At 41.0% G+C, this 23,930-nt stretch overlaps 1 protein-coding gene across 11 annotated transcripts in view; it reads left to right on the top strand.

Moving 5' to 3' along the window:
- The window catches only part of MCF2L2 (MCF.2 cell line derived transforming sequence-like 2), a 160,342-nt gene extending 136,527 nt beyond the window's left edge, over positions 1 to 23,815 (top strand). For 5 of the 11 annotated variants that reach the window (XM_084528964.1, XM_084528966.1, XM_084528959.1 and 2 more), the window contains 10 exons: positions 3,099 to 3,208; positions 6,499 to 6,540; positions 7,212 to 7,307; positions 11,272 to 11,361; positions 12,831 to 12,902; positions 14,666 to 14,752; positions 16,340 to 16,458; positions 17,043 to 17,155; positions 18,115 to 18,218; positions 19,452 to 23,815. In XM_084528964.1, coding sequence (XP_084385090.1) covers positions 3,099 to 3,208; positions 6,499 to 6,540; positions 7,212 to 7,307; positions 11,272 to 11,361; positions 12,831 to 12,902; positions 14,666 to 14,752; positions 16,340 to 16,458; positions 17,043 to 17,155; positions 18,115 to 18,218; positions 19,452 to 19,552 — 934 coding nt within the window. In that variant the 3' untranslated portion in view covers positions 19,553 to 23,815. Of the gene's footprint in view, positions 1 to 3,098; positions 3,209 to 6,498; positions 6,541 to 7,211; positions 7,308 to 11,271; positions 11,362 to 12,830; positions 12,903 to 14,665; positions 14,753 to 16,339; positions 16,459 to 17,042; positions 17,156 to 18,114; positions 18,219 to 19,368 lie in introns of all 11 variants that reach the window. The other 6 variants (XM_084528963.1, XM_084528967.1, XM_084528965.1 and 3 more) reach the window with 6 other exon arrangements.
- Positions 23,816 to 23,930: the final 115 nt, after the last annotated feature.

Below are 23,930 nucleotides of genomic sequence, written 5' to 3' on the forward strand. Positions count from 1 at the left end.
TAACTACAGCTATCATGGCATATCAGGAAGATGTCTTTTTTGTGCCTTTGTGCCTTTGCAGGACATCAATTCTTAGTGTTCTGTTTAGCTTCCAGGGTACAAACTTACTAAATTGTCTTTGTATTCTTCAAAGGCTTGTAAAGGCAAGTAAGGGTTTTGCTCATGGGGAAACTCAAAATTGCAATGCAGAATTCATTTCAAAGATCATCATTTGATTTTGCAAAAGAACCATATGCTCCCAATTAACTTGAAGTTTAGATATTGGAACATTTTCAGGATGTTAAATGGAGCTGTCAGCAAATCTTTGTAATGACCCAATTGCTGGGCAAGTTTAATATGTGAATTGGCATGGCATAACCACTGTAAATGTTTCCTTGTGATTGCTTTAGCAGGACAAACTAAACCAAGAGATCCCAGGTAACACAACCAGTCTTTGAGAGCTGTGCAATTCAATGCAAGAAATTTTAAACAGATGCAGTTCTGTTAATTCTGCATTACATTCTCTCTAGGCTTGGTTATATTTCAGAGATGCTTTGTTTGGAGTTTAAGCTGAAAAGGTTTAAGATGAAAATCTTTCAGCAAAACCACCCTTGAGATAGAAGGAAAAAAATGTTCCAGTAATCACAAAAAGGTTTCAAATCAATCCAGATGTATATCCCTCTCACAAGGCTATTAAAGTGAGAATTTTCAAAGTAGAAGTTATAGACAAAATATGACAGCAGGAAATTAATTAACTCCAGGAGGAAAGGCCATGTGATTAGATAGTTATCCTACAGTGGATTAAACCAGAGAAAAAATGAATGCTTGTCCTCACTCTACCAACCCCCCCAGAGAAAGAGAGGTTAGATGCTTCCACTCCAAATGCTGGGTTGTTTTAAAGGACAGGAAAATATGGTAAGACTTCATGAGAGAGCAAAACACAAAGTACCATTGCATGTCTTACTGACTGTTGTAAGCTGAAGCCACCTTGATCTTCTGTAATGTGTCTCCAACAAGAGCAAGGGCAGAGGAACTGCAGCGTGAGATACCTCTGCAGTGGCTGATGAGAAACAGTGGATTCTTCAGACTGTGGAGCTCCTTCTGCAGCCTGTTTTGGGAAGCTGGGTGGAGGCAAGGCAAGGAAGGAAGAAGCTAGGCTTTGTGACAGCCACCTGCCTGTGCATAGTCTGTGTTTGTGACTGGCATGACTAAGCAGCACCGGTTGTGAAAGGTGCTGTTATTTAGCTAGTGGAAGGTAGTATTAGCCAAACAGCAGCCAGCATCATCAGTGCTCTGCCAGAAGTTGGAGGCTAATTAATTAGCGAGATGTTATCTAAACATTGGAACACCCTCTCCTTGGTTGCCCTTGTGTAAAAGGCTATTGCTTGTTGGGAATTATCAAACCTATACTGTCACACTGGGGAAATCTTTTTGCAGAAAATTCCAACCCCGTCCCCAAGCCACATCCATTCACTGACAGTCCTTTTTATTTGTTTACATGCTGTGGCAACACTTGGGAATGTAATTCCATGAGCTAAGCCAGGGCTGGGCTGACTCAGAATTGGAGCTGGGGTCTCTGCAAAATAAACACTTAGAGCTGGAGCCTTTGATCCAGGTGGTTATCACATGCCCCTAAATCCTGCTCAGTCTGTTTAAAATCTCTCTCTGTAAATTATTCCCCAAAGTTTCACTATTTAATCCTGAAATGAGGTGTCCTGTGGTGTCTATTGCTGCTGTATCCCTCTGAAGGGATGGTTGCTGCATTTTAGTAATAATGAAATGATCCCTTTTTATTGTTTTCTAATCTATTAAACATAAACAGCTTAAATAGAATATATTTCTAATGTTTTAACTCTCTGATTTCTTGGAAATAACTGATTAAGTCACACATCCATGTAAAAATATCCTGTGCACACAGATAGACACTAGGAATTTTACTGCAGATTCTGTTTCAAAGAAGCTGGTGTGTTTTCTTCCTGTCTTTCTCACAGCTGTAAATCTTTAACTCTGTCAGCTGCATGTTTCATAGATATCTCAGCCTAGATGAGAAGGAACAGAGAAAAAAGAATAAGGAAATGTGAGTGTGCTTTGGATTTGTTCCCGTATTTATTTTGAGCCCCATTTTGTATCTGACATCAGGCTGCAAAATCATATTTTGATTTAGTGCAGGAGGTAACAGAGACCTCCATTAATGTTCCATCAGAAACAGGTCAGAGGTTCAAATACAAAGCAGTCCCACACTGTACTTATGTATGCTTGTACTTATAAAAGGTACATGTATTCATGGATCTCCAAATGTTTTGAAGATTTTAATGATAACTTGGACTTTCCCTTACAGCAAGACAGACACCATGAACATTAAGAAGAAAAGTTCATATGTTAACTGTAAACAGCAATGTAATTGCTGATACATGTTAGTAATGAGCATTTTGGGACAGAGTATTTCAAGTGTGTAGAAATAATGACATGGGTGGAACATCCAGTCTGCCAAAGACAACAGTCAAACACACAAACTAAACCACCAGGCACTTGCAAAAAAAAAGAGGATAAGAACCTTGCAGCTCTAATGCCCTACAAACCTGCGGCAGGGGGCTCATTCCCGTTACAGATGGCAAAGTACCTGTGCAAATCTGGCAAGAAAGATCCCCTGGTCTGTGGTTCAGTTGTATATAGGTATATCCCACTTGGATTCATGTTTTCAAAGAAGAAACAGAAGTTGGGAGATCCTGGAGCCAATGGAAACCGTATTTTTCTCTACACATGCTATGACCTCTACATGACCATCCAGTACACATTTCTCTCCTGGGGTCAAATACATTCACGCCTCAAAGAACAGAGAACTGGGGTCCTCTTTTCTAACCCAGTTTCTCACCTCTTCCTTCCAAATCTGCTGAACTTGTAAAAGGAGGAAGGAGGCAAGGGCCAGAATAGCTTCTTCCACCATACATGCCTACACAGATGCAGATTTTTATAGAACACAGTTTTAAAACCTGCCTTTTACTCCATAAATTAAAGTTTCAACATCTTATTGTAAAAAAGAATGCTTAGTGCTAATATCTGAGTGCTCCACTGGGTATTAAGCAGGAATGTAACTATTTTTGTATTTCTTTTGTCCAAAGGTATAGCAGGAAATCATCAAACATATATGAAAACAAATCCGAGACATCAAATGTGGAAGCGTCTAACAATAAAAACAGGAATTCCAGTCCCAATGCCAGACAAAAGAGAGGTAGGAGTTCTGAGACAGAGCTTTTTGCTCCCAAAGGGTAATATTTTTATTTTTGCAAACTCATTTCTAGAGTTTGATGACAATACTCAGAATGCGTGTTGTTTAAGTCCAACATCAAAAATCAGTGCTACAAACCTGAGCAAAACTTCACTAATACCAAAAAGTGTTACCAGGTTAGGAATTTTTAAGTCTGAGTTTTGATGCATTACATCAAAATGCTCTCTATGTTTGTTTATTTATTTATGTATTTATTTTTAAGTATGACTTTGGAGGTATAGTATGTGTATTTTAACCCTCTATATCCTGGATAAGTTGGTTTCTAAACATATTTAATTTTAAGGTTGTCCATGAACTTTCCTAACAAATTTCCTTTCTTTATGTCAGAGATTCTCTTGCCTCCTCTGGGTATAGGTTTCCCACTAGTGTATATTAAGTAAATGCACATGCAGTCACCGAAAATCCCTCCATTATTTGAGGGCGTAAATACAATAGATATATTCTATACAGTGCAGGTTTAAATGAACATTGAAAAGAAGCTGGATCTCCTCTGGCAGTAGCAGGAACACCACTTACTCTTTTAGGTACCATTTTGAAATGCTGAAGCACAGCATTTTTTTTTAATCCCTTTATTAATAGAGATGGTCAAAAAATATTGAATATTTTTTTTTGAAGAGTAGGCTATGTGTCAAAAGATTTTCATCACAATAAGTTTTCATCAGCAGCAAAAGTTATGGATTCTTCATAAAAGAATGCAATTTCATAAATTAAAAACCTGTTTCATATTTTTTTAAATGTGAAATATTTTAAAATTTAAGAAAATGGAAAAGCAGAAAAGCAATCTTTGATTTTAAACTCATAAACCCTAGCTTTTAAAATTTTCTGGGGAAATTATTGGTGTTTTTTACTGGTACAACTTGCACATGAGTGTGGGAGCTGGGATCACCCTGTATGCTGATTTTCACTCTGTCTTCTGTTTTCCCATGAGCAGTTCCTTAGGGCTCTCACTGTAATTTCTTTCTTCCTCAGTGCTAGCTCAGCTGAGAGCCACCTCATGCTCTGGTATGTGGCTGCTCCTGCAGGGCTGAGCAGTGAGTCACTTCTCTCTGTGGGATTCAGGGTGTGTGCGTGCATTCTGCCCTGCAAAACACACTGCAGAGAGAGTCAACGGAAGAGCTATCTGGCTTTAGATGTCTCACTTTAATTTGAAACTTTAATATGTGTCCCTGTGAGGCACCAGCGCCTCTAGCTGGGACTCTGCAGGGGCTGAATTCAGTCATTTTAAGGATGTACAGTTAGGTCCTACCCATAAAGGTGCATAGGAATTGTTCTGTGACTAGGTCTGTGCTGGTCTGCAGTACACATGCTGTGCTCTGCTAAAATTGTCTCTTTTGTGCCACCTACTGACTGTATCGCTCCCAATATCTATGTAGTTAATGTGGATTTTCAAATGTTTTCTTTCAGAGTACGGAGTGTGTGTGTGAGTGTGTGTGAGCTGCTATTGGCAAGGTGTATCAGCTTCATCACTGTTATGGCTAAGTGCATGTGATTATGTGGTGTCCACGTATAAAACAGTCATTTGTGTGGACCTGATCGGTAAATTCAATGATATAAAGCTATATGGGAGTCAAGTCCTGCAAGAACCTCTGGAGATCAGCCAGTCCAAGCACCCTGCTCAAAGCAGGGTCAACTGCAGCAAGTTGCTCTGAGCTGAGTATGTTCAAGGGTGGAGATTCCACAACCTTCCAAGGCACAAAGTCCCAGTATTTAACCTTGACAGTAAAAAAGTATTTTCATATTTTAAATTGAATTTCCTGTATTTTTTTTCCCCTATATTATTCCTTTTGGTGCTGCTTGCCTCTTGTTCTGTCACTGAGCTCCACTGAGAAACATCTGGCTCTGTCTTCCTTACTCACTCTCACCAGGAATTTATATACATTCATAAGCCTCCCCTCAGCCTTTTCTTCTCCAGGCTGAACAATCCCATTTCCTCTCTCCTCATATATCCACTACTTCAGTCCCTTAATCATATTCATTGCCCTTCAGTGAATTCGCTCAGGTTTGTTGATGTCTCTCCTGCACTAGGGAACTCAGCACCAGACTCACGGGGCTCACCTGTGCTGAGCTGGAGGAAGCATCACCTCCTTGGACCTGCTGGCAGGGTTCATCCTAATGCAGCCCAGAATCCTCTTGGCTGCCTTTGCCAGGAGTGCACATTGCTGGCTCATGTTCAGCTTGTTGCCCAGCTAGACCCAGTCCTTATTATGTTTGGAGGTGTTTTTCAGGATGATTTGATATACCTGCAGACTGAAGGAAAAGGTTTGAAATAACTCAGGTGGAGACAGTATGACACTAGAAACCACTCTTTAATGACTGGCTAGTGCTGGAATGCTGTGAGGACTTGTGAAATCCTAAGTGAGAGAGGATTCACTAAGTGAAGTGATATAATCCACAGCTGAACAACTGGCATCCCCCCCCAACCCTGCCCTTTCCTCATGATGCTGTGATGATCAAGTACTATGGATTTTCTTGTTGTACACAAATGGGAAGAAAATGTATTTTATATACCTTTTTTCTGGTTTATTTATAAGCTAATCCAGAGTGGTCCGAACTTCAGCCTGCAGGGCATTGTACCAGGCCCACGGTATTTTTACAGGTATTGCCTAGCAGTGGGAGCACTCACGGCAGGGAATGGAGCTGAGGCCAACAGAGGCAGTCCAAAAGCTGAACGCTTCCCAGTGCACCTCTGTGCAGCCCCACAGCTGAAGCTGTCACCTGGTAGCACTTCCTCACCAGATGCGTCTGACATGCAGATGACCACACTGACATTAAAAAAAAAGAAAAAAGTACTGTTAAAATCTGTTCATCTCACACCCACCTATGTGTGCAGGCACTTTGGATCCTGAATTATTTTGGCTGCAGATCAGGATGTGATAGGATGCACTTTCTTTTGGAAACACAGCTTCTCTGTCTGTTGCTTGTCTGTCAGTTTGGATTCACTGTCTCTTTGTGTTCCCTTTGTATTTCTGGTCTTCATTTGTGCCTCTAATGGTTTTAACTGGACAATGTATGGAATGAAGAGGAGAAAGCTAGTGGTCAATCCCAAGACAGAGAAACAGGCAGCCGACACATGGCTTTTCTCCTGCTTTTTTGCCATAAACCTCTCTGTGTTAACCTGCCCATGTGAAGAAAGAGACAGATACATGATTTGGCAGGAATGCACAGATCAGGGGATTTGATCTAGGCCCACCTCTTTCCTGCAATGTGAGTAACTGTGTGTCTTTGAAACCCAGAGTCCCAGGACCTAGATCCATCTGTGACTCCTCTCGATAAATGTGAGTGTCAGGCAGCATGGCTGGCTTATTCACGCAGGAGCCTGGCATGTAAGCTTTGATGGCATGGCCCTGCTTACATCCTGGCTAACCACCGATTGAGAGCATTACTATCTGCCAGCTTTGGAGGCTGTTAGAAAGACTTCAGCAGGTAAGGCTGAGCATAGCAGCTACAGGGGCTGATCCTGGCAGACTCTGCGGTGCTGGTACTGGCTAGCAAAAGTGTGATTGCTCACAATGCTGCTGTCTGTGCATGTCTTGTGCTGCAAGGCTTCTCTTATTTCTCCCTACAGCCTTGCTGTTCCAACCATAGTGACATGTTTTCCTAGTCAAAGGTACTAGATCCTTTTCAATGAGCTTGCTGCTAAACTGTATTTTCCTTTGATGAGAGCTACATCCCATCACCTGTTTTTCTTTTTTGTTTGTTTGTTTGTTGCTCTCCATTGAAACTCAGTGAGCCTAACTCAGCCTGGGGGCTCTGTTTAGCTCAGCTGATTTAATCACCCTGACCTCATGTCACCTTTCTAATTGATTAGCTCTTGCTCAGGCTTGAACTGAATCAAAAAAAAAATCTCTATTTTCAGTTGTCATCCAGTGCTAACCTTTCCTTTCCCATAAGCTGAATGGCTGACCCTTCCTTCCTTATTTCTCTTCCCTCTCCCTCTCTCTCCTAGTTGATGCTTCCACCAGCCTTAACCTTGAGCGCACAGCGCTTGCTAGAAAGCGATTCACATTGCAAGGTCTTTCCAACCGCAGAGCTCCACCCAAAGGTAAAATCACCACATGCAGCATTTGGTCTCTGGCCATCTGTCTCCTGCACTCCCACAATGTTCTCTCCATCACATAGTGCCATCCATCACTATTTCCTAGAGTGCTGCCGCATCCCACCCAAATGCGCCTGTCTGATACGCATTTATGACTCCTCCAAGACCTTGTTAGCAGAAATGGCTCTCATGGCAGTGTTGGCAAGGCAAGCTTTAAGTTGAGTGGTTGGATCTTTTCATAGTGCACAGTGCAAGTAAGGTTTGTTTCCTTTTTTTTTTTTTTTTTTTTTTTTTTCCCAAGGGCCAAAGTGTGAAGATCTTTTTTAGACAACCTAACTTCTTTCAGCAGTTTACTGGCTTGTAAGGAAGAGTATCATTGTTGTGTTGTGTTGCACTAGGTTTTCATGTGTTAAATCATTCACTGGCTGGAGCCTTTGGTTTATCAAATATTGCTCAGCCATGACCTAGTGGTAAGACTTAGGAACTGGGATTTAGAAGATCTGGAGTTTGTAGTCATTTCTACCAAATTGTGTTGTATGACACTTTAAAATGATGTGAGTCTTTGTGCATAGATGTTTAGAAGACACTTAATATCCATGAGTAGAGAGCATTGCATGTTCCTGACTGTACTAGGAAGAGACCTTAGAGGAATGAAAGAGAGGTGAATAGAAATGAAATTGAATGACCATATGCACAATCACTCTGAAAATATAAGGTAATTATTCTTTTAATTGTTATTATATTGCTTTTCCCTTGCTCTGAAAAATATTTCTTATGTGAGACAAAGGGCTAGTATGCACTGATGAAGAGGGTCAGCATCAAAGGAGGAAGAAGTAAGTTCAGGAAGAAGAGTAAGGAAGTAAGAGTAAAGTAAGGAAGAAGAGTAAAAAGAAAAATACAGAGGAGTTATAGTAAAATGTTACAAAGAGAGAATATGACGAGCTAGGGCAGCTGTAAGATTATGGCTGCAAGGATAAGGCAGTAAGATTGGTAAACCACATCAACGTTCTGAAAACACACAAAAAAAGAGTGGTTTTCAGATCCTCTGACTTGGGGAAATCAATCACAAAATGCAGATCTGCCAAGTGCAGGATAATGCTGTAATTCAGGGGAGTTCAGATCTGCATTTTTGGTTTGGGTTTCCTTCTCCTTTTTATCTGAAGTTGTGTCGTTATGTGAGATGTCTTGTGTTTTGTCCAGTATTTCCATGTTCCAGACAGCAAGGCACACTTCAGAAGAGTTCATACCCGTAAGGTGTAGCCACTGTCACCTCAAAGACTTGCTGGCTCTGGTTACTTGAGGTTCCTGTGACAAACCTCCCCTACGCAACGGCCCATGTTTGCTGATTTCCCTTTGTTGTGCTGTTCAGTTATTAATCCGGCCTAAAGGAAACCACTTGGCAAATGGCCTCAACGTTTTGCAAAGTGTGGTCATTTCTGTAGGCAATGTTGTGACAAAAACTATGCCAGCACTGACTGGCTGCCAGCATAACTGGCTGTTCTGGCAGATTGGAAACGGTGAGAAGGTAATGGGGAAGTTACTGCAGTAACCTTGTGCTGCTTTTGACCCTTTTGTGTAAAGATTCATTACTGGCCCTGGCAGAAGATGGCATACTGAGCTCAGCTTACTGTGGTTTGGACCCATTGTGTCTGTTCATGGCCAGAACACATAAAAGGGAAAGTCTGAACAACAAAACGATGAGACTAACCAGGGGAAAACAAGATTGCCAAATGGATGCTTGAAGCATTGCTGAACTGTCTGCTTGAGGTAGATATCATGGAGAAGAAAATTTTGTATAGAAGCACCGTGGTGCGTTGGTGAAGGAAATGCTGATGCGTGGAGGAGAAGCCTCACCAGCCTCCACTCCATCAGTATGGAGAGCCCCAAGTCTCATACCAGAACTGGCACCAAATACAAAAACCCACACTTGCAGCACTTTGCATTTCCCCTCTCGCAGCATTAGCTGTCATGGCTCGTGGAGCCAAGCTCCAGTTCCTCGGAACTGGCACGGGGTCTCCAAGAGCTGCAAGAAGCAGTGTAAATGTAACCAAATCCTACGAGTACAAAGTGAAGTTTTCTTTGCATTTTAATAAGGGCGGTCACAGCAGCCTACATTTGGAATAATTCTGTATTAATCATCACTGAGGGCAGAGCTTAACCTCTTATTTTAATTCAGCCTTAGGAGGCATAAATAAGGATATACTTGAACATGTGTGCTTATCAATATCCATTTACTGCTATCGATATGTGAGTAAGGAGCTGCATTAATGCTTACAGGAGTTACAGACTTTTTACAAAGGCAGAAGTACAGTTAAAAATGCACTGAGATTTTACAGAGCTAATATGGTTCCCTGATGTTTTGGCATAACAAACATTGCAGAAATTGCTGTTTGACCACTCATGCTAATTTCTGCTCTGCTGGAAACAGACAGTGAATGTGACATTTATGAGGCAGAACTATGGAAAAAAACAGTGTAAAGAGAAATGTTGTGAGGATGACAAGTGTGAAAGAGAATTTTAAGATTCCTGAAACACAAATCTTCATAGTAATATAGTTTTGCAGAGCATATTTAAAACTGAAGTTTAAAATCACATGATATTTCTTTTACTCCAGTGCTGTTTGACACATAACCATGAAAAAAAAAAAAAAAAAAAAAAAGAAAGAAAGAAAAAAGAAGATACAGTAAGAGAAAAGAAAGCTATTGGAATAGAAGAGTCTCTCTGAATCTTAGTCACTGACTGGAAACATCTAGGCGAAGATTCAGCAAAGATATACGCATGTTCTACAAAGAGCTTTCTGTGATATAATTCTTGACCTGCCCCAGGAAAATCTTCAATGAAAATAGAACGATTTATTTTTTACAGAAATCTTTCTTTGATATTTTAAAAAATCAAAACATGAAAATCACAAATATTTTTTAACAATCTGCAAAGTTTCAACAGAATATTTAAAACCAATTCTAATGCCATTTTCAGCTGAAGCTGTGTCCTGGTATAGTTAACTGTTCAAGGATCTTACTGAAACTGAGATCTGAAGGCTAGGAATAGCTTTACTCATGTCTCAAAGAAAATACTCACTTGAGTAATGCATCACATGGGCTTGGACTGTTTGCAGCAGAAGAGACTGAAATTTTAATCCTGAAATATTTGTAAGCAAGCAACTTTTTCTCCCAAGTGTTGCTGCTGTAGTTGGTAGGTGCAAGAGCCATGTTACTGTGCTTCTGGATGTGTAGATGCAATCTCCTAAGAGCTGTTCAATGATGAGAAAGCGTTTTGAAACATTACGTGCTCGCTGAAGCTAGCGGTTAGTCCATTAATACCTTTGATCTGTTTATGAACTATTTTGAGAAAAAATGTTGCTCACATCTCACAGTGAAATCTTAGAAAGTTGTGTGTTTATTCCCAAACAGCCTTTGGGAAAAGGCATGATTTGAATTGGAATAAACAAACAAAAAAAAACCTCTCTGGTGACTTCATTTTTCTGAGCTGATTTACACCCATAAGGAGAGGACATTCCCACAGTGAACTCACAGAAATGACAAACATGAATTCTAAACTGTTTGTGTTTGGTTTGCAGTGTATTTCAGGCCAGTCATCACAGAACAAGCAGCTCAGTGTCTAAATAATCTGAAGTTCATCTGCAGACACACACCCCGCTCTAACCATCATCCTCATCTCTGTGTTTTGTAGCTGTACTTAGACTACTTGGTTGCTACAACATTAACTGGCTAAAACATTAAGTTTCCCTTCGGCAGCATTAAGATTGGCTCAATTGGAATTGCTTTGAAAATATGTTTATATAAACTCTTTTCTGTGCTTTTCACTTTGTAGAAAGTATCTCTCCTGGCTGTTTTAGGGAGCAACCTACCTTTTATTTACCCTTTTCCAGCTGCTGCTTTGCTTTGGACATCTTTTACCCTCAGTGCTTATTAACCTCTAATCCTGCCCTGCATTGCATCTATTCTCCCAGATCCAGAATCTAAGGAAAGAGAAGTTACCCGTCGCTTTTCCCTAGCCTCCTCCATCAGCACCACAGCTAACGCATCTGCTGTGACCAAAGGTACCGTCATGCTGCTTGCTTAGCTACCCTTCTCCCTCCCTGCTGACTGATTCATTTGCTGCCAAAAACTGTTCACAGAGTGAGTTATCAAGCTCAGTTTTTATAAATGCATGAGGTTGCAGTAGAAGAAGAATCAGGATGAGTATAACACCTGTAGGGAGGCAGGCCAAGACATCTGAACTTTGTGTCAAGGTGTGCTCCCATTTCTCAGCTTCAAGGAGTGGTGATGATTTCATTGGAAACTCTATTTGCTTTTGGCTATTACGGGTTAGTTTTCCAACTTCTCCATGCATTTAATTTAGCCAAAATTCAACAGAAATTATTTTTCCATTTCCTTAAAGCTGCTTAGGAATTGTAGATTTCAAGAAAGATAGGTTGTGCTCTTTGAGTAGCAGTAATCAATAAGAAAGCTTGAAATCAAGCCAAAAATAGAGTAGCAATTAGTGCCAGTTTTAAGCATATTTAGTGTAATTACAGTTATGATTCGAATACTTTCAGAGTGGCAGGAAGTGAAAGCATGGTGGAGTTTATAAGGAGAAGGATGTGATGTGACCACTCTATATAAATACTTCTTTGCCAACCTCTTTAGACAATATTTCAGCATTACCACATGAAAATTACAGGCACAGCGTGGGAAAAGAGGTTCTTATAGTGTCCAGTCTTTGGCATCAGCTTCAGATATATATGGTCAATTATTAGGTAATGGGAAAACTGATAACCTACAAAATTACTCCCTAAGCTAGGGAATAGAAAGAAGCACATACATAGAAACAGAATGGGCAAACTAGGGTTGTTCTGTAGTGTGATTTACAAGAGGGTGTGTATGAATTACAGTGAAATTCAAACTTTGTTAAGGTTTCATGTAAAAGAAAAAAGTCGTAGGATCCTGTCTACCATTGGGCTGTTGGAATTTTCTTGGGAGGATGAGAAAACTACTTTTGTAATCATTTTAAAAGCTAGAAAACAAAACCAGTGCTTTCCAATTAAGCGTTTTATTTACAGCATATGCTTCAAAAAATGTTTAGCTTAGCTCCATCACATCATAAGCTCTCTACATGTGTAGTCAGGACACAGGAGAAGCACTGTCCGTGGAGCTATGAAGGATGCCCTCCAATTCTGTGGGACTTAAGTGTCGGCTTTCTTCAGCCTTTCCCTGCCAGCCTTATACGAAGCTGAGATTGTGAGTCTCCCTGCATTAGTGCCATCTCCTGGACAAGCGTGAGATAAACCATCTGCGAACCCTGTTTGGAAGCAGATACATTTATTGTGTCTTAATGTCTTTTGCAAAAAGAGGCCCGTTTCCTATTCACACCAAAGAAGTGTTTGTCTTCACCACTTAGAACTCAGGGGATGGTCATTTTTCTGGGCAACATGGAAAGTATTAGGCAGGTCATGGTTCTAGGTAATGGGAAAGCAAGTTTCTCTTTTAACAGTATTTACAGCCTTGTGACTCTGCAAACTTCACACAGGTCCCCTTGTTCCTGCAGTTAAAGTCAAGAGACATGAAATAAAGAGTGACCCAACTCCCTTGGGGTTTGAAGGTATGAGTATTTCCATCCTGCATGAAAACCTGTTTGGCAATCTTTTGATATTATTCACCCAATTCACATCTCATTGCTGCTGGTGGATGACACTGGACTCCATGTAGGCATTCAGGGTTTGGTGTCACTTTATCTGTTTAACTGTGATAAACAAAACATGTCACCTCTTTTCTTGTCACCTGCACTCATGCCATATTTATGAACTTTCACCTAGAGATGGGCCTAAATTAAAACCTCAATTATCTGCCTATTTTGGGAAATAATGCTCTAGACTATGATCTGGATCTGGTTTTTTTTACCCAGCTTCTACCTCACCCTGTGGAGCGGGAGGAGAGTTTAGCAGCAGCGAGCCAAGGGGCTACTTTTCACTTTCACCTGCAGTCTGGCCACTTGCATCCCTCTTCCCTTGTTGGGCTTTGCACCTAATAAGAGGAGCAGGAAGATCACAAAAGAGGCTAGACTACATCAATATCCATTTAAGGTGCAGTGTTTCATTTCAGTCAAGCAGAATTTCCACCTGTTTGTTGCAGCAGGTTCATCGATTACTGTTTAATAAACAATACCAAAAAGTTAAACTGGGAAGTGATTCTCCAACTACTGCAAGATCGCCAGCTTCCAATGCCAACTTTTTCCCTTGCACAAGAATCTGCCAGAGCACATTGCTCTGTGGGACACAAGCAGTCAGGTACCCCCGTTGTAGGAGAGGGAGAAGAGAGACATAGGCTGAGGAATCCTTTCTTATAATTGTGTTGCTCTGCACAAAACCCTGGTAGAAAGGACATATGGCCAGGCCAGTGATGGAATTGTTAACACATCAGAGCTACCTGCTCTGTTGCTCCCAGGAGACAGCAAAGGAGGAGACTGGAACAAAGAGGCTGGAAGAAGTTCAGAAGCAGTGGATGAAATAGTGGTTTTGCTGTTTGCAGGATATTTCCTCATTCTTGTGACACCTGTAACTAAGTTTGGAATTAATCTGGCACTCAGCATCATTTTCCCAAACTGCAGTGATTGTAGCTCACTTTTCTCCATGATAGACGCTTTTCTCAGCATATCACTTGGTTGCAGAGGCAGGAGGTATTTCAAGGTGCAAGTACTAGTGATAGGACTCCAGAGCTGAGTTGATCCTCACTGGTTAAAGAATATGGTCCTACTGAATAAGAGCCCTTGCCAGACTGAATTTCTTTAAGCAGGAAGCAATGAGCGTTGTCATCCCTTTACTGGAAGATGTTGCTGCTGTTGCCAGAGCTCTGACAGAGTTAACAATGTTAAGGATTTGATTTACTTAGATAAAAACTTCCCCCACAAAACCGCATTCTTCAAGAGTGCTGTCATTCAGTTCTGGCAGGGAAGAAGAGCCTCCCTGGTCTGTTTTCATTGCTGTATGGTTGAACATCAATCCCATATACCACCACCTACAGAATGATTTGAAAGCTGCAAGAAAAGTATGTTAAAAATGGGTGAGGAAGCTGTAGAGAAATAGAACACTGCACTGTACAGCAACTGCTTGCATTATTTCACATCGGTATTTGTTTGACTCATATGGCTGTTCTCTGTCATTCCCACATTGTTCTTCTGAGGAATACTGCTGTAGTTTCACTCATTTGTGCTCATCAAATGTCTCCTCTTTTTATAACCATTGGATCCCAATCCACCTGTTTGTTTAAGAGACAACCAGTTGCAGAGGTGATACTGGAAGTCCCTTTGTACTGGTTGTCTGGTCACTGTTTCACCTTTAAGACAAAAAACTATACTTCCTGTCACAGATGCTTTTGAGAACACCATATTGGCCCAGACTAAATGTAATACTGGTTCCACCACGAGACCTGTACCTAGATCTGCTTCACAGACAGGTAAACAAAATTAAAACATTTATCATCATCTTGATTCGAGAGTGTAATGTAAGTTTACGACAACATTTATTCTCTTTAACTAAAAGATATTTTTCTTGTACAACGAACATTATTTTCCTTGAAAGCAATGAGAGAACAAGCTTGGATCAGTAGCAGTTATAGAAACAATGTCCCAGCATCTGGTTTCCTACAGTTCAGGCATAGCTGAAAATAATTCTTTGAACGGATGTCAGAGAGCTCAGAATTTGATCTGTGATATTTTATAGCTTGAATGAAGTATGTCTGAAGTTATTGTAGCAATTTGTGTGGAAGAGGAAGATTGATGCATGTATTTGTAAGAAATTCTTGCTGCCTAGCTTTCTGCCTTGGATATATCCTTTGAATAACAGTGGCAAAAGATCACTGATGCTTTGTCTAAGCGAGAAGATGTGTTGTGTTGTGTTTTGTTTTGTTTTGTTTTGTTTTCTTTCTGGTATTCATAGCTTGACTTGCAAATTTGAACTAAAATTGCTATAGCAGTTTAAATCTAAACACCATCAACATGTTCTTGTACATACAGACAGCTGGTTGTGTTTTGCTGGTGTTGTTCTACTGATAGAGGATACAGGGTCCAGTTCTAAATTCTGTGGGCTCTGTAACTGAAATTGTCTCTTTTATCTTGGTGTGAACACTCACAATGCAGCACATGAACGCCACTTCAGAGACTAGTTTATACCTTGAAAAATGTCACCTGGGTGCCATAACCATACTTGCAGGGTTATGACTGAGGATGCTGGTCTGGTGGAAGACAGTCGCTGTCTCTTGTAACTGAATTGTAATGGTCAGGGCAGCCACAACCTCTGGGCAACAGGAGGAAGGAGAAGGGGCTGCAGAGCTGCACAACCACACGTTCCACACACTTATTTATTCTTAAATAAAGATTAAAATTACTTTTATTCTTTAATTATTCTTTAAATATTCCTTATATTTAATTTAAACAATTATTTAAATAATTATTAATAACCTACCACCAGAGGTCTGGTTGCCTTGCACCTTGTTTATTCTGTCCCTTCCCTGCATTTTCAGCCTACTCCAGGGCACAGTCTTTTAAGTTGCTCAGATGGTAATATTACCTTGGGGTGTGATGGAGATAAGTCAACCAAAATTCAGTGGCTTCGATTTGTAGATAAATATGTGGAGGTAAGCTAGAAAATGAATGAGCGTGGTTTTCTGAAAATCATTTTGGCAAAGTCATAATTTGCTACAGTACTTGCTATACAGAAATATTCCTGACCTTGTTTTTGTACCTCATGAACTGAAGAGATTTAGTGATGGTAAACACAGAAGGTATTGATGCACATGTGCATCATGGCCACACAGTCCACCCTCCTACAAATGACAGCAACTGGTACAGATGTTTTAGAGAGAGACTAATAGCTGCAGTGTAATTTTTATGGCAAAATCAGGGAAGAAGCTGTAAAAAGGTATGAGTAATTCAGTACGTGAAATAGCAGGAAGTGAACCTGTGACATTTATTTTTAAAAGACTGAGTCTGAAAGCAGCTAATGACCAATAGCTAACTCTTTTTGGTTTATCTCTTTTGAAAAGGTTGGCCCAGCAGGCAACTGCCATCTCTAGACACATTTGAAGATTTCGAAGCCATCCCCTCCAGCATGGATGAACTCTCCAACTCTTCAGACATGGAGGAAGAGACCAACCCTAACAACGTAATTCCTTTTTCAAAATAAAGTACAACCTTTCACAGTACAACCTTTTCTTCTCTAAGGATCAAAATTTAGCCTACAAAGTTTGTGTTCATACCTGCCTTAAATTTATGGATGTGTGTCAAGACAGAAGATGGGAGTTTGATCTGGCATGTTAAGGAATTATTCTAAGGCTATTTTATTGATAAGGATCGGTACCGTTAAAAGCCATCCTTACTTGTAAGCTGTAGCTTTACCTTTATTGCTAAATTACAAAAGTGGGAGAAAACACTGAACCCTCTAAAAATATAATTCCAGACTTTTCCAGGTAACATAAGCTGGTGTCACAAATTCAGTTTCTGTATCAGAATAACGTCTGCTTGGTTAATTCTGAAGCCTGGATGCACAGCACAGTTCTTTCCTGAGTTTTAATAACGTTTAATCATGGGCATGATAAAAATAATAGAAAGTGACACAATTCCCCAGAAGAGAAATATCTGCTAGCTTGAAATGCTTGATTCAGTGTTCAACCAAACTCACTTCCTGTTGCACAATGTTCTTTCCTCCATAATGACTATAATTCTGGTGCATTTTTTCATTTATTTTAGGGGACCAATCTTTTTCGGGTAGAAGGAAGTTTTGACAGCTGTTTCCCAGATTCTCTTACACTTGAGGATGGAGATCTAGTGCAGTTTGTGCAGGAAGGAGAAAACGGACAATGGTAAGTACAGCAGAGAGACAATTTAACAGGTAGAATGTCTACAGTCTATTGGAAAAGATAGAAAATGTTCAGGAAAATGCCAAAGCACATTCAAACTCTGTCTGAATCCACTCACTCCATTGACCAAACTGTGAAAAGGCAGTGGTGAGCATGAGCATAGAAGCAGCTTTGTTTAATTCCACCTAGTTGACTTTCATCCCAAATGATTGTGACATGAGGCTTGAGAGGATGGGAGTTTGTATGAAGGGAAATAAAGGAGAATATTTGGACTTTTCACACCTAGCCAGGACAGCTGTCAAAGGCTGCATCCTTTGATAGGATACATCCGTAAAATCTCATTGCCTTCCACCAAGCTGCAACAGTGAACCAGAGAGCACGTTTAGCTCCAAAGGCTTAGATTTAAGGCTGTATCTCAGGCATGATTGATAAAGGGAGTGTTAGGAACAGACCTGGCAAGGTGTCTGAATTCTCCTTCCATGGCCAATTTGGAGGAAGATCTGATCTCCTTGAAGTGCCCATATGGTCAGACCCCTCACTCAGAAGTGGCATTCAGCTGAGATGAGAGCAAGTCCCACAGTGTGAAGCAGTTTTTAGTAGTGAACTAAAACCATGCACCCTGGATGATACTTTCAGGAGGGGAAATGGATGATTCAGTTTCTTTCAAATTCAGCTCTGAATTTGGTCCAGGGTCCCAAACACAGACCAAGGCCATTGCCTCCTTCTCACACAATCTGCTTACAAGTGAGCTTGTTCTGTGGTACTGAGTCACCATCTCAGGCTGCTGAGACTGGGGCAACAGATAACTGTAGGACTGCCCTGGGTAAAACACATGCTTTACACCTACTTGATAACCATTACCTGCTTAGTTTAGGAAATAGCTGTCTAACACACATCTCTAAGAAACACAGCTCAGGGAGAGAGAATGTAAGGAAATGCACTGACTGTTCTCTGAGTTACAGGTTAGTGAAGAAACTGGTCTCTGAGAAAAGTGAATGGGTTCCTTCCAGTATATTGCAGCCAGCAGAGGGGGACAGTAACAACATAATTAAGAACAGCAATGCAGGTAACAGAGGAAATGTTTTACTGGTATTTAAAATCTCTTCTCTGTGTGTGTGTGTGTACATCTGCTGAAAAAGGAAGTAACAAAAAGTACACTTCCTATATTAAAGTATTTAGCCTGAGTGTATGTCTGTGCTGCAGTCTCTGGTGACACAGCTGAGCTAGCCTGAAATTTGGTGCTTTGGGTGTCAGAGCTAGCTAGGCACAACAGCTTACCTTGGTCTAATTATTTTCCCCTTCTCAGAGGGAATTTGAATCTTCCACCAAATTCCTGTGGCTACCAGTACCTGGGCTAGCTACTTTACAGCTAATCCAAGTGTGTTACATGGCTGGGTATGTTGTAACTGTGGCATAGCTTTCATCCTAACACAGGTACCATTTGGATTTAGATCAGCATCAGGGCTGTGATTCTGGTCTAGGTTTGAAAATGTTAAAATCTCATCAACTGTTAATGCTTTCATGATATTTCACTGCTGTCTACAAAGGCCGGAGAAAGGGCTGCTATGGTGAGATCTCACCCAAACAAACACTAAAAGTCATTCTTTCTCCTTCAGCTTTTGTTCTGATCTAACACCCAAACAGGTTGCACTGGAAAAGCTGTATCTCAACGACTCTGCAGATCAAAGGTTTAAAATTTTAGATTAAATTTTGCCCATCCATAAGCATAATTTACTAAAATGTGCCCTGGTTTTCTGTTGGTAACAGAACAAAGCAAAATCTGGCACAGCCACTCTCTGGGGACCTGCAATAGAGAGCTGCCAGAAGCTATTTATTCTGAGTTATTAGTTTCCTTTGTTGATGTTTTTGTTTGGTTTGTTTTTGTTGGTGGTGGTTTTGGTCAGTTCATTGAAGTGGAGAAAACCCTTCTTGAAAGTTAACAGGATTCTTTGCTGTGGTTTAAAGGGAGTTTGGTAATTGCTGCTCCTCCACCTGCACAACAGGTCAGTTCTGTCTGCAGCCTCAGTGCCTTAACTATGGCTCTGATTACGTTAGTGTGTCTGATGCTTTAAAAGAAAACCCAAACCATGCACATTACAGTTAATTACTTGCCAAAAGAGCCTCCCATGCCTTTTTTTTTTGTTTGTTTTTAAGTGAAGGGAATAGGAGAACGGTAGAATTGTGATTATTTTACTTATTTTTTTATTTTATTTCAGGCTTTTAACAATCAACCTCAAGACTGTAGATGGGAAATCCTTTAGACGTGTTGTAGTGACAATGCCCATGTCCTCCTTTTCAGACATGTACAATGATTCCTGCAGCACGGCTTCAGTAGAGTCAGACACCAAGGAGAGTGAGGTGGCCAAAAGCTTCCCAGCAGAACAGAGGGCTGGCAGCTGAATGGTAGGACCAGCCTTCCTCAGGACCCTATCCATCTCTTTATTTATTTTGGGTGGACACTGAATCAAAGTTGCCTTTCTCACAAGCTCTGAGCTTCATAATTCTCTGAAACTTCATCAGCATGAACAGATGAGAACTGCGAGGTCCACCTGGCAAGCTGGGAAAAACAAACCCAAAAGGAACATGAACATCCAGACAACATCAAAAACCACCATCAGTATTAGAGGAGAAAAATGCTTCTTGCATTGTTTATCAAACTGTTTCAGAAGATGTGGCCTAAATTAGGTCGACAGCAGAGCTGGAGAGTTACTATGCACGCACCTTTTGGCAACTTTGCTTGAACACCAAGTTACTGCAGAGGGACACATACATGGTTTTGAGTTCTTGCTCTACAATGGGGTCGCCTGGAGGTTTTTCCATTTGCTTGCCTCAGTGGCTGTGCCTTCCCCGCCGTCCTTAATTCCAGCTGATACATCACAAATGTGCCCTTTTTGCTGATGGTAAACACCAAAACCATCACATTTTAGGTTGGTTGTGGAAAGGAAACTTCTGACTTGGGCCATCGGAGAGGCTTCATGCAGCAGTGACTTGACTACTTTTGCAATGGCACAGTGAACAACCTGCTGCACACAGCATTATTTTGGGATGATGCAGATGGCAACTCCTGGCCATGATGTGGAGGTGCAGTGCTTAGCCGGGAGGCAAGGATGTGTGACAGTTACTGTGACAAAGAACATGTTTGACTCTTTATACAATAGAAGTCATTCCTCTGCCCCCTCTGCAGTCTGTGGTTGCTGGTTCACAATCCTTTGCATTTGGTGCCGAGAATTCAATTGAATGCCATTTAATGTCATATGTTTGAGTAGACTGCATGCTTTTTTTGTGTGCTGGGCTATGGAGTAGGAACATTTCACCCCCCACATGGAATATACTTAAGCATCACAAATAGGCAGTGAGCATTAGATGCTCCAATGAGTGGATAAAGTGTTGTAGTTAAATACTTATTTCCAAGACATTTGGTTAAAGGACTGTACCAAATCTCTGCCACATAAGGATGTAATGTACAATATAAAGTGATTACAGATTTTATTATTCCTATATAAGCCATTAGCTCATTTAGAGCAGCTGTTAAGGTGTGAAGGTATTTTGGTGGTAATTGGGTCTTAGGTCCCACAAAAGCTGCTAGTACTTTAGTAAAAAATAGTATTGACCAAGGTTGCAAACAGGTAAAGATCAGACTGGAAAAAAATGACCCTGGAAGCTCAAAACAGTGATCGGCTTTCAATATTAGAGATTTTTTTTTTTATCTCTGAGAACAGTGATGCTCTATGTAAATAAGGGGACAAGATCACTAAAAAGGGAGAGAAAGCAAAACCAAATAGTACTCTTTAGTAGTTGAGCCTCTTAGCAAAACAGTAGGAGTCTGTAACATGTTTGCTATCTTCTTTGCAGGGACCTGAATGTTTTTCTTTGTGTCTCAGTGAAGGCTGGTATTGCAAATATCGTAGTGTGTGAGTCAGGATAGCTGCGAAGCAAGTAGATAGTCCCATTCAAGAAAGAGCTTTGAAGTAGGTAGGTAAAGGCTTATTCAGATTTTGTTTGCCTGTGAAGGCTTATTGGTTAATGATGAGTTGCACTGTGGTGGTGAATCCCCATAAATAATGTTCTTCTAACCCTCAGTTTTAAACTCTGGTTTCTGATGTTTTCTGTTTGTGACAAAAGGACTGTAACTTTTTGGTAGCTAATTTTGTCCTACTGAGATAAGAGCTGGTACATTTTGTGCTGGTCATTTACCTTAAAAATGACATGTAGGCTCCCAGGAACATGATTCCTGCTAAAATCTGCTGAAGTTATGAGCACCTTGAGGGAAGAACTGACTCCTTTCAGTCCCCCAAGGAAACGTGCAGTGACATTTTCTTGTAGTGCAATTATTTAATCCTCTCCATAAAATTACTTCACTTTGGTTTCTATATTACTTTCAGTAATTCTTGCATGGCCTGATAACAGTGCTCCTGTCTACCCCTGCCCTATGCACAGGAGAGGAACAGGGAAGGGAGCTTTGATTGCACATTAGTAAGTAAGTATAGTAAGCTTTTGTGTGTGTGTGAGAGAGAGAGATGGGGGAGGGTTACCCTGTGTAAATGAAACTGCCAAAACTAGGATTTGTGACATTGCACACTCGTGGGAAGACCCAAACCTGCACTTTGGAGTTTCTGTGGAGGAATCTCATTCTAATGGTGACATGGCAGTGGGAAGTCGTTGTTTGAACTGGAGATTAAAAATCAGGTATTGTGAGTCCTTTTCCTACCTCTGCTGTGTGCAGGGTGTCAGTGTGCTGCTCCTGTATCCCCTGGTGCCTCAGTATCTCCCTGTGAAATGGGAGGTATTGGATTTCCCTCATGTCCAACTCTGATGTTAAATTCTAGCATGTATGCAAAAACTGGGGACCTTTCGGGGAAAGCAAAGCATTCACATGTCCCACCGTGCTGTATGTGAGTGTCAGCAGTGGCATCCTGTGGGGTACTCAAGAGCTGGAGCAGGGAAGAGGATTGCTGCAGAAGTGTCTTCTGTCTCCCAGCTCACCAACCCACTTGATAACTGCAAAGGTATGGGCTGGATTATAACAATTCTTGTTCCTACTTTGCTTCTGAAAACATTTGTTGTTTATTTCAGAATCTCATGTTTTATCCTGTTGGACCAAAGTTTGAGTTACCCCTGCACCAGGAATGTCCCGAGGCTGGCTAGTGCCTCCCTGCCCCACGGCTGTGTGCAGCAGTGACACAGCACTCAGGTCTCAGCAGTCTTTGGGAGCTGGGTTTGCCACAGCTGTCCTCAGACTCGCTGAACCTGAGCAGGGAGCCCACACCAGTTAGTTGTGTCTTTAATCTCTCTGTAGAACCAGAAAGCCAAAGGCAGCTGCCTGTTTCTATCCCCGTGTCCCAGACTCAGACCATGCTGCAGCTGCTGCTGGGGAGTTCCCGGAGCCCTTTGCCTGGCTGATGTCTGCGATGCTCCTCAGACAGTGCGACACTGCTGGCTTTGCATTTTTAAAGAATAAATTTCAGTGAAGGTCAGGCTGACAAGTCCGTGGGCAGCCAACAAGGACTAATGTTCTGGCTTTGCTGATACAACAGAATGGGGTTTGGTGACTTTTTTTTGTTGTTGTTTTTATTAGTAGACAGAATAGTCTTTTAATTAGTGTATTTTTGTCAAGCAAGGTGATGATTAAGGGAATGACTCTCCATGACTCTCCATGTGCAGTTTGGAATATGATCTGCAAAGGTCCAGCAGCACCGATGCGTACATTAAGGTATAGTTGTTCTGTATGTAGGTCTTTGAGATTATCATTTTCAGATAGATGGACCCAAAAATGGTGGTTTCCAAAGATGGATTTCATTTCAGTGTTGTTTGGAGATAATATAGCAGTCATTTAGAAGTAGCCACAAAGTTTCAGCTGTGGAAAAGACAAGGCCCAAGGTAAATCTGTGCCATAGCAGCACGTGGCTGAGCACCATGCTCTTTTGGGTGTGGGTGGGCCGAGGGCTCCTTCATTGCCAGAGGCAGTGACCAACAGACAGGCAATTACCATGGTATCAGTCTTGCTGCGTTAGTAAACCAGGCCAGAATGTACCCAGGCGTGATCCTCTCCTTCTTTCATTTTCTGACTCCACTGAATGGAGATTCAGACCAGTTATCGTTGTCTGCATCAGAAATGGCTCAGCCAAACCGTGTCTGAACACTGGTTCATCCTGCCAGTCACAACAAAGCTGCGTGTGTGCGTCTTATATCCTGGTTGTGTATGTGATGAAAAGCCATTTTATTATCCATCATTTTCTTAGGTTCTGAGATTTCAGACAGGATTGGGTATGAAAAAGGCCTTGTGCTTCCTTTCCAAAAATACTCAAAGCCTGGTTTCTAATATATATATGATTAGAAATATTTAAGAATAGGGGGAGGAAAAAAAAAAAAAAAGAGCCAAATTGTGTATTTCTTCTTGCAGTTGGAGCTGAAATAGCTGCTAAGATTTCCTCTCCCCAGCTGAGAATTGGTACAGTTTGTTTTTCTTACATATTTTCCATGGTGTTGATAATGATGTATTTGTATATTGTGACTGATGAGAGATAATCAGACAGGGAAAAAGCACAGAATCACCTGTCCTTTTTTCCAGTCAAGACAGAATGTATGAATTTATTACAAGGAAAAAAAAAAAAAAAGTGTGCAAATGAACTTTCTGTAATAAGGCCATTCTGACCTATGTAGAACCACACTTTGTTTGAAATTTATAAAAATTATAACTAGTACAAAGCATTGTGGTTGGTGTCTCTATATGAAGCAACAAGTCACATGAGCTTTCTGTTCAAAATAAATGTGTACTGGT

This window comes from Aythya ferina (genome assembly GCF_964211825.1).
Source record: "Aythya ferina genome assembly, chromosome: 9".
NCBI classification, from domain to species: Eukaryota; Metazoa; Chordata; class Aves; order Anseriformes; family Anatidae; genus Aythya; species Aythya ferina.